The sequence below is a fragment of the Oryctolagus cuniculus genome, chromosome 3, assembly GCF_051225735.1.
Source record: "Oryctolagus cuniculus isolate XC-2025 breed Fujian yellow rabbit chromosome 3, ASM5122573v1, whole genome shotgun sequence".
Lineage (NCBI taxonomy): Eukaryota > Metazoa > Chordata > Mammalia > Lagomorpha > Leporidae > Oryctolagus > Oryctolagus cuniculus.
In genome coordinates this window covers 14,655,213-14,669,904 of record NC_142869.1, presented here as the reverse complement: position 1 = coordinate 14,669,904, position 14,692 = coordinate 14,655,213, and the positions used below count along the sequence as shown (strand labels likewise).

Here is a 14,692-nt window from a genome sequence, read left to right as displayed (position 1 = left end):
GCAGAAACCCTGTCAGCATCCTACTGCTGGTACTGTTCTCACCACTTCAGACATCTAGGACAACACTGTCCTGCAGTAGGCTAAACTCCCACTTGCAACATTGGCATTCTGTATCAGAGTGCCTATTCAAGTCCCAGCTGTTCTGCTTTCAATCCAGTTTCCTGCTGATATACCTTGGAGGCAGCAAATGATGGTTCAAACACTTGGGCACCTGCCACCCACCAGCGTTGGCTGCTGCAGCCATCTAGGGAATGAACTAGTAGATGGAGAGATTATCTTTCTCTCTCTCTCCTCCCACCCTCCCTCCCTGTCACTCTGCCTTTCAAATACATAAATCTTTAAAAAGGAGATGTGACAGTGGGTTCCCTGAAACACATTTTATCCACAGAATGTACATGTAGTATTCATCTTCATTTGAACCCTTCAAGCATTATACTTACAGGTGATCTCTATTAAGAAAATTAGTTATTACACTTATAAGAGCAAAACTTTAATAAAATCTGCTGCATTTCTCAGTATACAATTAAATCCAAAACACTACTATTCATGTAATCCTTTAAACATTCATTTGGTAGATACAAACAGTGGAGAACCAGGAATCGGGTACTTCGCATAGAATCTCATAGTTACAGTAATGTTAAAGAGAAAAAATATTTCTGAATACGTATTTGAATCCTATACTTCTATCCTACAACCTAAAATTAACATTAATCAAAAGTGGTAGCAGTCTCTCTTAGTTTAAGTTACTTAGGTTTGTTTTTTAAATGAGTAAACTTACCAGCTTTTCTAAAGCTATAATGCATAAAATTTGTTTTTGAGTGGAAGTTTCCAACATACATTAAAATAATAGAGAACAGACACACAACTCCACAATCATGTTCTGTAATACAGTGTGACTCCATTTCTGTGTTTGAATGCTGACAGTTTCAAGCCTAACATTCTGCACCCCCACCCCCTACCTCTCCATTCTGGTCTCACAACTGGGAAAACCAGCATGAAAGGTCCTGTGCTTCCTCCTTTGGCCTCAAGGAAAAGTTCAAGCCAGGTCAGCCCTAGCTCCAGCAAGAGAATCCTCACCTGGTCTCACCTTCTGCAATGCTCTGAATAACTGTTTCACCACCTCCCCCGACACACCACAACTCATGGAGGAATTTAGTCTCCAAGTCTTATATTAACAGCACTGAGCGGTTGGAAACTTAGCCTAATTATGGTATTTAGAGGTAAGGGTTCTTGGAAAGTGACCAGTTTAGATCAGTTCATTAAAGAAAGCCCCATGATTGAATCCTAGTGGCTTTATAAGGAAGGGGAGAGAAATTACACAAAGACATTAATGCTCCCTGCATCTCGCCAAATGATGCTCTGTGCCACCTCAGGACTCTGCCAACAAGAATGCCATCCCCAGAGGCCAAATACGTGCAGGCTGCCATATCTTGGACTGTGAAATTCTAGAACTATGAACCAAAGTAAATCTCTTTTCTTTACAAAGTTAGCCTGTGCCAGTTATTTCATTATAGTAACAATAAACTATCTATTATTTGTGTTTCAAATTCATTTTACTGTTTAATATATTAGTTTGTGGGAAAATGAAGATAATACACATTTTCCATGAAATATTTGAAACCTTCACATATGTCCAAATATTCCTGAGCAATATCTACTGCAACTGATTCAAAGTTTCTGTAACTTTCATTCTCTCATAAAGGTCCATTTACATTGTACTTAGTGAAGCTTAGACTTGTAAAAACTCCCCCCAAGGAACAGAACCTGATTGTTTTTGTAAAGAGAGTGCACTTTAAGCTTCATGGACTCAGGATCTGCCTCCTCTGCTAAATAACTTAAATAGCAACCTTAGAATTAATTTTCTAATATGCTGTTAAAAATGGTTTTCAGAATCTAGGAAATTCTTAAAGATGTAACTACCCATGTGATATAACAGAAAAAGCATGGACTTTTGAGTCCGACACACCTGCAATTTAAATCCCAGCTCTACCCTTTCCTAGTGCATATGTGATAATGTATATATTTTAGTAGGTCTCTAAGACCACGACCTCCACAACCCCCATGGATTTAAAACAGAAGTAACAACATTTAAACTTGAAAAATGTGTTGAGGATTTGAGATAAGTAGCTCAAACTACCTAAAATAACCTAACACAAGACAGACTCTCAACAATTTGTAGTTACTAACCTTAATAAAGCAACTTCTCTTTTTGGAGATTGAAAGGAATTTTTAAATATTTCTTTGGAAAGGATAGAATAAAAGAAGCTCAGCATTGCTCCCTTAAAAGTTGCTGTAGATAAGAATGTCTTGCAAGCAGTGTATTATAGAATTCTTCTTAGCAGTGACAGCTTGCTTTTATAGAAAAGAATCTCTAAGATCTTTTATTTTCTAAAAGTAAATAAAGTTCTCCTCTCTGCAGTCTTTTGTCCATTTGCTCAGCAGCAACTACTCCTTTCTCTGTATATATTTATACATCTGCCTCTTTGCAATAAATTACTCTACCTTAAAAAAAAAAGAGTAAAGTGGGCATATTGCTTTTTCCTTCCTCGCTGACTGCTAAGTACTAAATGAAAACTAAGCCAAATGAAGTTTTACTTAATTACATTTCAACTTTAACACTGAATTTAAGCAAAGTAAAAAAAAAATGCTAACTAGTAGCAAAAGCTCTAGTTCAGGGTCAGCCCTCAATTTTCTATTAGCATGTTGGGGAAGTAGGACTCTCCTCATCTTGAGAAAGATTGGATTAATGACTACTGATTTTAAAACATTGAACAGGGGCCAGCAATGTGACTTAGCAGGCTAAGCCTCTGCCTGCAGTGCCGGCATCCCATATCCCATAGGGTCACGGGTTCTAGTTCTGGCTGCTCCTCCTCCTATCCAGCTCTCTGCTATGGCCTGGGAAAGCAGAAGATGGCCTAAGTGCTTAGGTCTCTGTACCCACATGGGAGACCCAGAAGAAGCTCCTGGCTTTAGATCAGCTTGGCTCTGGCCACTGTGGCCATCTGAGACAGTTATTACCAAGCTAATAGAAGACCTTTCTCTCTGTCTCTCCTTCCCTCCACCTGTAACTCTACCTCCCAAATAAATAAAATCTTAAAAAATACACACACACAATGAACAGAACCTTTTAAAATAAAATCATTTGTAAAATTCCACATACAAAGACAACATAAGATCTCCTGTACACGACTACAGTAGGATACTGAAGACAACCACTCTACTACTTTATTTCCTGGGTCCTGGAGGCCCTTCAGGCTCCTCATAAGGATGAAAAGTATCTTACATAAACATACCACATTTAGTTGAAAAATGACTTTATGATTAGGCAATTCTTTTTAATGTCTCAGTAATACCCCTGTTTACTAACTATTTCATTTAATTCTTACAATTAACATTGTGAAAGACTGTTGCAGTTCCCATCTTAAAGGTGAAGAAAGAGGGAGTCAATTTTGTGGTACAGTGGGTTATGCCTCTGCTTGTGATGCCAGCAACATGTATCAGAGTCCCAGCTGCTCCTCACTAATACATCTGGGAAGGCAGAAGTTTATGGCCCAAGTGCTGGTGTCCCTGCCACTCACATGGGAGACCTGGATGGAATTTTGGTTCCTGGCTTTGGCCTGCCCCAGCTCTGGTTGTTGCAGCCATTTGGAGAGTGAACCAACACATGGAAACACTCTTGCTCATATGTGTGCTCTTTCTCCCTGTCATTCTGCCTTTCAAATAAAAGTTAAAAAAAAATGAAAAACTCAAAATGTTAGTTCATCCAATCAACACTGCATATAATATGCTGGGTTCCATTAAGCTGCACAGATGAAGACCAATGCAAAAAGACTTTAGCCTCCTCTAAAGAAAACTGCTCTGAAAAGAGAGATACAGACTATTAGGAATTCTGGCTGTGAAGGGAAAGACAGGAAAAAAAAATCTTCCTTCTCAGATATCAGACACAAACACCTGAGAATGGGTAGTTATGGATTAAAGAATACAAGTTGAAGGAAGATCACTGAACAACTTTTACCTATGAACATTAGTTTTCACAGTAAAGTGGTAGTTAGGTTTTATTTATTTGAGAGAAACAAGAGAAACAGTGCTCCAATTTGCTGTTTCATTCCCTGAATGCCCACAACAGCTAAAGCCGAGTCATTACCCACCACTGCCTTCCAGGGCCCAAACTGGCAAGAAACAAGTCAGGAGCCAGAACTGGTTATCAAACCCAGGTACTCTATCTAATAAGGCAGGCAGGCATGTAACTGACACCTTAATCGCTAGGCTAAATGCCTGTCTCAGTTGAGCTTCTTGAAGAAATAAAGTTAGATAAAGGGCAGTGTTTAAAGTACAGAATAGTTCATAGAGGAAAAGAAGGAAGGAACGTACTATGAATATAAAACACACACACACACATGCTCAGCTGCACTGAATGCTTAACAGCACAGCAAAATATGAGCAGTGAAAACATACAGGGAGAATGATCCAAAAGATGCTTTTTGCTGATATTTCTGGCTTTGTTCCAGAGAGGTAGTAAGAAAGAAGGAGTAACCAGTATAAGCTGAAGGAATGGCAACATGACTAGGGGAGATGAAAGGTGTCTTTCTGAAGACAGATAGCACATTAATGAGAGATGTGAGAAGGAACAAGTAGGATAATTAAATAACAGCTTGTATTCACTTTTGATGTTTATTAAATGCCAGTCACTATTCTAAGAGCTTTGTGTGATTTAGGGTACTTCAAAAGTTTGTGGAAAATGAAATTGAAAAACAAGTTTATTCATGTATAAAATATTTTTTTAAATCTGGCCGGCGCCGCGGCTCAATAGGCTAATCCTCCACCTAGCGGCGCTGGCACACCGGGTTCTAATCCCGGTTGGGGTGCCAGCTTCTTTCCCAGGTGCCCCTCTTCCAGGCCAGCTCTCTGCTGTGGCCCGGGAAGGCAGTGGAGGATGGCCCAAGTCCTTGGGCCCTACACCCACATGGGAGACCAGGAGAAGCACCTGGCTCCTGCCTTCGGATCAGCGCGGTGCGCCGGCCGCAGCGTGCCAGCCGTGGCGGCCATTGGAGGGTGTACCAACGGCAAAAGGAAGACCTTTCTCTCTGTCTCTCTGTCTCTCACTATCCACTCTGCCTGTCCAAAAAAAAAAAAAAAAAAAAAAAAAAAAAAAAATTTAAATCCATGCATAAGAGGTTCTAGTTCATGGGAAACCTGTATTATGAAAAAAACTATGCCTGGATTTCAAAAAAATGTTGCATCAAAATAAACATCTTTTATGGGCTGGCGTCATGGTGGTGTAGCAGGTTAAGCCTCTGCCTGCAATGCCAGCATCCCATATGGGCCCCCATTCAAGACACAGCTGCTCTACTTCCGATCCAGCTCCCTGCTAACACATTGGAAAAGCAGTGGAAGATGGCTCAAGTGCATGGTCCCAGCATCCACATGGGAGACCCAGGAGAAGCTCCTGGCTCCTGGCTTCACACTGGCCAAGCTCCAACCAGTGCTGCCATCTGGGGAGTGAATCAGCAGATGGAAGATCTCTCTATCTCTCCTTTTCTCTGTTAACTCCAACTTTCAAATAAATAAATAAATCTTTAAAAAAAAAAAAAAAAACAGTGGAGGAACACAGGAGGAGAGTGGTTCTCTAAGGCCTGTACCCCCCCCCCCCCAAAAAAAAAGAAAAGAAAAAAGGCAATACACAGTATCTGCCCTAATGGGAGCAGATTATAAAGGATTATAAAGAATACAGACACCTCAATTCAAGAAGGTGACCCTGTATCTTCAGAGAAACACCAGATTTCAGATAAAGGGAAAGCAGAGATCCGAGAACAAGCTAAGTATTTAGGAGAGCTAATCTGCAATGAAAATTGGGCACCAGATGGGGCCAGTGTTGTGGCATAACGGCTTAAGCCGCCACCTACGATGCTGGTTCGAGTCCCAGCTGCTCCACTTCTGATCCAGCTCCCTAATGTGCCTGGGAAAAGCAGCAGAAGATGGCCCAAATCCTTGGGCCCCTGCACCCACAAGGGAGACCAGGAGGAAGCTCCTGATCTAGCACTGGTCACTGCAGCCATCTGGGAAGTGAACCAGCAGATGGAAGATGTCTCTTTCCTTTTCTGTAATTCTGCCTTTCAAATAAATTAAAAAAATCAGCAACCGAAGGAACACAGCATACAGTGTTAAGAAGCTGAAATGTGATGGATGGGTTGCAAAGAGGAAATCATGATGGCTGAAGTGAACTAAAGATCAAGTATTCAGAAATCATGTCTTCTGACATGCAATGCATCATAGCCACCTGTAGTTTGAAGTCATTATTATTCCAGCTGACTACCCTTCTAAGGGAAGTGCCAAGATAGTAATGTCTTAGAGTTGCAAAAAGAGTTCAGAGTTTTGGATTATCATTTGTACTGACTAACCTAATCAATTATTATGGTCTGGCTTAGTGAGACTAGTTTCTCACTGAATCAACCCTTCACTAACCACCCACTGCGCTAAATGACCAGTGGTTCAAAAGGGTCCCTGGTATAAAGTTTGGCCTGGAACCACAACCTCATTCATAAGTGAAATAAACTGAAGAAAAGGGAAAGGAATAAAAGAGGAAAAAAAAGAGCAAATAATAAGAGAAACAAGATGTGCTTTTAGATGAACATTTAACGTACATATTAGAATGTACACACCAAATGACGGTTCACTCCTTCAAAAGTTACCTGGAGACATTAGGTACTTACTTAATGATTATATGAGAATCACAAGAACTTCTCTTTTGAAATTACCCCAAGAGCCAGTAGTACTAATTGGAAATATCTCTGTGGTATCAAACCTGTATCCTCTGAGAATTGATTTCTTCGTGTTGTTCACAAGTTGGCTCTGCAGACTTAAGTTCTGGGGCTGTCATTGTGGAGTAATGGATTAAACCACCGCCTGAGATGACAGCATCACATATGCATGTTTCAGCTGCTCCACTTCAGATTCAGCTTTCTGATAATGTGCCTGAGAAAGGAGCAGAGGATGGTCCAAGTGCTTGGACCCCTGCACCCAGGAAACCTGGAAGATCCTAACTTCTGGCTTCAGCCTGGCCCAGTCTTGGCCAATGCGGCCATTTGGGGAGTGAACCAGTTGATGGAAGCTTGCTCATGCTAACTCTGCCTTTCAAATAAATAAATCTTTAAAGATTTTTTTTTAAACTTTTAGAAACTGTACCCCCAAAAACAGCATCAATAATGTAAGTGTATAGCTTTTCAATGTCATGCAAAAATAACACTGATTTTTAATATTTAAATTTTGACATAATCACAGCTAAATGTTGGTATGAACTATATGGCAGACACAGTTGGAAAGCAGGGGTGGGAACCGTCCAGCCTACAGGCTATATAAGGCCTACAAAAATCAACTGGTCTGACCTTACCAATACAACCACAGGCAGGACTCAAAATTCAATAAATCTATAGCAAGCAAATTTTTAAACTGATAATTCTGCATGGCCTACAAATAGTATAAATGTCCAAATGGTCCTTGGCACAAAAGTTTCCCCACTCCTGTAAAACCTTTATTTTCTCTACTGAAAACAAGCCTTGTAAGGTAAATTCTATTACTATGCTCATTTTACAGTGGAGAAAACAAGCTAGAAAAAATTAAGTAACTTGTTAAAGCAGTTAAAAACAGAAGAGTTTGTACTATTATGCTCTCAGTCTCTTTACTTTTCAGTAGGATACCTAAAATATACATTGAGTTTCTCTAGTGCGAATTAAATGAAAATTCCCTACAGACTACCAAGTCTGTTTTGTTCTTCCAAGTAGTCAACAGAAATACAAATTAAGCCTTAAAGAGAACTATTTTCTCACCCATAAAGTTAGACGCAATTATGTTGGCCACAATACTACTACAGAGAGGTTAAACTGACAGAATCTAGAGAAATGTAATTTTTTAAAGATTTTCATTACTTATTTGAAAGGCAGAGTTAGAAAGAGAAGAGGAGAAAAAAAATCTATCCTCTGGTTCACTCCCCAAATGGCCTCAACAGCCAGGGCTGGGCAAGCTGAAGCCAGAAGCCAGGAGCTTCTTCCAAGTCTCTCATGTGAGTGGCAGGAGCCCAAGCACTTGAGCCACCTTCCACTGCTCTCCCAGGTGCATTAGCAGGGAGTTGGATTGGAAGTAGAGCAGCCAGGAATGGAACAGGTGCCCACATGGGACGCAATGTCTCAGGCAGCTTTACCTGCTATGCCACAACGCAGTCCCCTGTAATTCTTAAAAGCACTCACTTTAGAGCCAGACTGCTTTGGTTAGAACCCCAGTTCTCCCACTTGCAAGCATAGTAACTTTAAGCAAATTAGTTAACCTTTTAAGGCCTCATCTGTAAAACAGAAGACAACAGTACTACTTCATAGAGTTGAAGGAATTAAGTAAATTTAGACAAGCAAAGTATAGTGAAAGAGTGCCTGGTAAATGGTAAGCGTTCAAAAGTGTTAACTATCACTACTACCTTTCTGGAGGTCTATTAGGTAAAATATACCAACTATATTTAGTTTAATAGTTCTATAACCACAGCTGGGCTCAAATATTTCTATTCCTAAACAGTCACAGTTGCATTCTTTATTAACTCAAGAAAATCTGAACTTCCTGAAATCAATCAAAATACCTAGCAGGAAGGAAATGGTGACACAAATTTAGGTACTGTGAAGTATCACACAGTCATTAAAAATCAAGTTTTCATTAATATTTAACATGAGGTATATTTACTGCATGAAACTTTTTTAAAAGCACTATCTCACCTTTACTCAGTGTTCATACATGCATATGAAAGATTAAAATCAATCAAAATGTTAATACTTTCAAGTGATAGGATTACAGGTGATTTTTTAAATTTTCTTACTTATAAATGTAGATATTTAAAAAGTTTCCTAACAAGGGTAGCGCTGTGGCATGTGATGTAGTGTCGGCATCCCACATGGGCACTGGTTCTAGTTCTGCTGCTCCTCTACCCATCCAGCTGTCTGCTTATGGCCCGAGAAAGCAGTGGAAGATGGCCCAAGTGCTTGGGTCCCTGCACTGTGGGAGACCCAGAAAAAGCTCCTGGCTTTGGATGCGGCCATTTGGGGAGCAAACCAACAGATGGAAGATCTTTCTCTCAGTCTCTCTCTCTCTCTGTAACTCTGCCTCTCAAATAAATAATTAAAAATAAAAAAATTTTCTAACATGCAAATATATCACTTTTATAATTAGAAAAACTAAGAAGTTCATTGCTTTGACAGACTGAACAGTTTCACATTACACTGATCAACTAATACTTACAACAATTCATACTTGACTCCAAGGATTCATCCTTAGAGCATTTTACAGACTTTACAAAGGGCAAAAAAGAACTGTTTGCCAAGTTATTTAAAACAGCAAGGAATGCAGTAACATGTGTAAATGTAAAAAACTGCTAAAAGACCATTTATACACTCTTAAAGAACAACAAAATTACCTCTAAGGCCTCCTAATTCATAACACAAAAGAGAGGCATACTACATTTTGTAATCTTAAGTATATGACCTTCTTTAACTGGACAAATGCTACTACTACTTAGCTGCATATAACAATGAAGTGTAAACAAATGAAGCTTTCATTATCTTATTTGAATGAATTAATTGATTAACATGTACTATCTAAGAGGCCAAACTTTCACATTACATTCTATACTACAAAAACAGTCTCAACTTCAATATTGGTATTAATAATTTTTCAAACTCCTCTGAACTATGAAGTGCAAATAAACACTATTTATTAGTAACAACTTTATGTTCCTTTTCTTCCTTTTGCCTTCTAAAGCCAGAGATATACTAACAGCTGTAAAACAGCTGGCTGTCCCCAAAGTATTAAACAGAAAGACTTGGTCAAGTATAAGCAACACTTCATAAATCTGTTATACCTTACTTCATAATTTCTCTGTAAGAAAGTAACATGGAGAATGAAAAACAAATTAATAGTAAATCCCCTGTTCTGTGTAATTTACAAGATTATTCAGCTCTTCTGCATGTACAGTCCAGGTAGTTCTATACAACAATTTCCTACCCAAAGAAAGAGAAAAAGATTATTATAAAGAGCAAAGCTGTTCCCCAAATGTAGCAATATAACTGCAGGTAGAAGAAAAGAAACACAAAACAAAAACTGTTAACTGTCCCTATTTGTCCTTAGAGTCTTTTCGTCTTGAGTACATCACAAATGACCTTAAAACCCCTCTTTCACCAACAGCAGTCAATTTGTGGGTTTCACCTAACAGTAATCTTCGTATCATTCACTGTCCATGCTACACAGGTGGAGTTCACCTGGAATTACATATGGAGCAGTATTACATCTAGAGATTTGTTCCTGACATGATTTTGCATGCCTTTATAAACTAATAACTGAAGTTATCTCCAGGACTCCACGATACAGATCTTAAGAGCCTCATCTCTCTCGGAGACAGTCATAGAGTATGTCTCCTGGACTCTGAAGGCTAAGAAAGGCAAATGAGAGAACACTACAGCATGTTCATTCAAACATTACTCCTCTGATTCACATCAAGCCTGTCAAACCTTTGAAGACAGACAAAACCCTGGACAGTACAGATGGTGAGGAATAGTTTTTCAAAGGTAAGGATAAAATGTTTACCTGACAGCCACTAACTCTACAAAGCGGAACAAAAGCTCAGGAGCAAGACAGATGGCAACAGCCAGTAAGAGATTTCTTAGGGTGGAATTACTGGGTCCAAACCCATATGGTTTCCAAGAGTATGACAACTATTAGTCTCTCTTTTTGGAAAAGTTTTCTGGTTTTGTATAGAAAAGAAATTAAACACTATCAACAAAAAGATGTGAAATGACATGTATTATAATGCAGGAAAGCTTACAAACTAGAATAAACTTTTCCACTATCAACAGTTTTTAAGTAGAAATTTCCTTATTATTTTTCACGTTAAAAACAGTTTCTCTTAGGAAAAGTTCTACTTTAAAAATGTAAATTGTGCATTGAACTGTGGTATGGTATAATTTTCACTCTTGTGGACAGTAATACTTTTAAAATGGACTCAGGGAGTAGGCGTTTAGCCTAGCAGTTAAGATGCCTGCATCCTTGGGGCAGGAGTTCTTGCAGAGCAGGTTAAGCTGCTGCTCAGGTGCTCCACTTCCCATCCAGCTCCCCACTCACACACCTGGGAAAAGCACAAAAGTTAATCCAAGTACTTGGACCCCAGCTACCCATATGAGTGACCCAGATGGGGTTCCTGGCTTCTGCCTAGCCTAGCATGACCCAGTCCTGGTAGCTTGGAAAGTGAACCACCAGCAGATGGTGATTCTCTGAATGAACCACCAACAGATGAAAGATCAATCTCTCTCTCTCTCTGTCTCTTTCTCTCCCTGTAACTCTGCCTTTCAAATACATAAAATAAATCTTAGATGACAAAAAAAAAGATGTCCATATCCTCTATTTACAGTGCTCAGGTTCAATGCCTGGCTCTAGTTCCTGACTTCTGCTTCCCACCAACTTGCACCCTGAGAAGAAATGGCAATGGCTGAAGTAACTGGGTTCCAGTCACCTGGGTAAAAGATCTTGCTTATGTTCCCAGGTCCTAGTTTCAGCACCAGTCAATTCCCAGCATTGGCAGGCATTTGGGCAGCAAACCAGGAATGGGAACTCTCTTTCTCTCAAAGTACTCAAAACACAAGAATATAAATGAAAATATGCTATAAATTCGCTTCCCACTCTATTTTTATGATGAAAACAAAATAAGAACAAAACAGATAAATATCTGCATTTTACAGATCAATTTTATAATACATAATCTGAAATGAGCACTAGAGACTTTTGCTTAAGCTATAATTTACCTTACAGTAACTTTATGCCCAAATGGTATATAAAAACTACAATATTTATTAAGTTTGCACATACATGTAACCATAAATATTTTCTTGTTTTGGAATACAATGCATTCATTCTAAATTCTAAATTCTGCTAAAAATGGTTAAATTGATTTAGTAAGAAAATTAACATTACTCCAACTCACAAGCCTAGCTCTTTGCCTGGTAATAAGAAAACATGCTAGTGAACTTCATTAGTGCACTTTAGTCAACATTTCTTTCTCACTTTCTGATAGTTTCTCACACCTACTTTTAAAAAAACTCAAACATTTGAAACCTTTAATTAGTACCAAAACATTTAATTCTGAGTATACCACACCTATTTATTCACATAAAGTAGGAAGTTGCTGCATATTGACAATGGTATTTCTGGGCCTGAATTCTACAATCAGGTGAATTTTCTTAAACTTTAAGAATTCAGAGGGATCCCCAAGTACTCTGGGACTAATATTCTTAATTAAGACAATCGTATTAAGGTAGTTAAGTCTTTCCTGACGGCAAACTGCACTTCAAAATAAAATGATTAAAAAAATAAACATGCAAATGACCCCTTTCCCCTCACACGATGTTCATGAATCTGAGAAGGGAAAATTAAGATCTTTCGCCAGTTTTACTTTTCACAATCTTCCATCAATTGCTGTCTACCTTGACGTCTGCCTGTTACTGTAGCGACATGAGCAAGTATGTCAAGTTTTTCTGTTACAACAGTACAACTTAATTGCTTGCTATTGGCTATCTGAATCAGATATGACATCTAAAGTCATACCCTATCTACATACTCAACCCGCAAGCGTGGATCTCAACGTAACGTCAAAAAAGGAAAGTTTCTGAACAAACACTGTTTGCTGTCACTAAAATCGATAGAGTAGAACGCCTCGGTGGGTGACTATAATCATCCTTCTGGGCTTCCACAGCTCAGAAATGGAAAATCAACGTCCAGTTTGTTCTCGCTGGCTCGCTTCCTTTGGACCCCCAGGAGAGGCGAGGCAATTCCTGGCTGCATACGAGTTAGTGAAGTGCTTAGGAAGCTCGCGGGATGAAAGATGCTATCATCACACTCGAGGTGATTAGTGAATGAGCACTGGGCATTTCGCGGAACCGCTGTCACTGCACCAGGACGGCCTGTGGCAGAACCCTTCCTGGGAGAAAGGAGGGAGACGAGGCAGCCCTCTTCGCACCCCAACAGCTAGCCAAACCAGCTCATTTTTAAGCCGCAGAGAGACCACACGTGAAAAGTTACACACACACGCCCCACACAAGGAAGACTTCCAGCCTCCATCCGCGTAGGGCTGGAGTCCCGGGACCCTGCAGCGGAGCGGAGCGCCGAGGGTCGGGCCTACACCCCAGGAACGTGGGGAGCCGCCGGGGCGCCGCCGGGGCCCCCGCGCAAGCCGACGCCCGCGGGGCGGCTGGGGGCGCAGCTCTCGGGCGGGGGCGCGGCGCCGGCCCGGGGCGCCGAGCGCGGGGAACGGCCCGGGAGGGCGGCCGCGGCGCCCCGTGGCCGGGCAGGCTCGAGCCCCGCGGCCGGCGGGCGTGGGGGAGGGGAGGCCGGGCCTGCGGCCTGTTGGGGGAGTTCAGCCCGGGCCTCGCGTGCGGCTCTCGGCCGGGCCCCCGGCCCCGGGGTCCCGGACGCCGCCAAGAGACTCACCGGAAAGGCCCGGATCCGCATCTTGGTGTCCTTCCGGCTGCCCGTGCCTTTGCTCAGATTCGACATGGTGCTCGTCCCCTCCCCGGCGGCGGCTTCAGGTCGCTCTCCGAGGCGCCGGTGTCACATTTAAGGCGGGCGGGCAGGCGGGGGGCGACGCTGGGGGCGGCGGCGGCGCGGCCCCCGGGCTGGGCTGGGCAGCTGGCCGGCCCCTGGGCGGCCGCGGCGGCGGCGGCGCGGGCTCCGGCGACGCGGGCTCGGCTGAGGGGCTGCGCTGGCGCGGCGGCTCCGCGGGATGCCCCTCACGCCCGGGTCGGCTGCCTTTATCGCGCTCCTCCGCGATGGCGGCGGCGGCGGCGACGGACAAACATCTCACTGCGCAGGCCGAACGTCCTCCTCCTCCTCCTTCTCCTCCTCCGCCTCAGCGAGACGAGATCCGGCCCAGAGGGTGGAGGGGGGAGGAGGGAGGGAGGAGAGCCGGAGAGTGGAGAGGTTGGGGGGAGGGGGGTGGGAGGACGGGAGGGGGAGGCGGGCGGCCGCAGGGACGCTCGGATCTCGCGAGAGCGCAGCGAGCGCGCTGCCCTCGGTGGGGCGGGGCGAAGCCCGGGAGCGGGAGGGCGCGCCGAGAGGGGAGGAGGGGGAAAGGGAGTTGGGAGAGTGGGCGGGGCCAGCGGGGCGGGGAGGTGGGGAAGAGGGCGGGGCGGAGGGCGGGAAGAGTAAGCTGCCCTTTTGAAAGAGGAGCGCCGGAGACCGGATTCCGGGAGGAGGTGGTTGCTGATTGGTGGAGGGTGAGGCGGGGGAGGGGGTTCTTAGTCACGTGGGCGCAGTGGGCGGGGGAAGTTCCGAGGGCCGGAGCTGCGCTCTGGTGGGGTGGGCGGTCCCGCCTGGGCCGGGTGGTGTGGGCAGGAGGTTAGTGCCTGGGAGGAGCGTGGGGTGCGAGATGGGTCACTACGACTGAGAACTGGTTCCCGTGTTTTTCTAGGGCATGTAGACTAGGGATGGGTACTTGAGCGCGAGCCAGAACTTGAGCGTCTGTGCAGGTGTTACCTGCCGCGAGTCCCGCGGCTTGCCCGGGGGTTCAGGCAGAGCGTGCGCGCTGCGGCGCTCTGGACCGAGGGTGGCCAAGTTAGCCCTCCTTAAACTGCACAAGCCCCGGGCCTCTTTATTCACCGACAGTCTGGGGACTGGGGGC

General features: G+C 43.1%; 1 protein-coding gene across 1 annotated transcript in view; it reads right to left on the bottom strand.

Annotated features, from left to right (window-relative positions):
• CUL3 (cullin 3) overlaps positions 1-13,954 on the bottom strand; it is a 123,862-nt gene extending 109,908 nt beyond the window's left edge. Inside the window, exon 1 of the mRNA XM_051848110.3 lies at positions 13,504-13,954. Coding sequence (XP_051704070.1) covers positions 13,504-13,569 — 66 coding nt within the window. The 5' untranslated portion in view covers positions 13,570-13,954. The remainder of the gene's footprint in view (positions 1-13,503) is intronic.
• Positions 13,955-14,692: the final 738 nt, after the last annotated feature.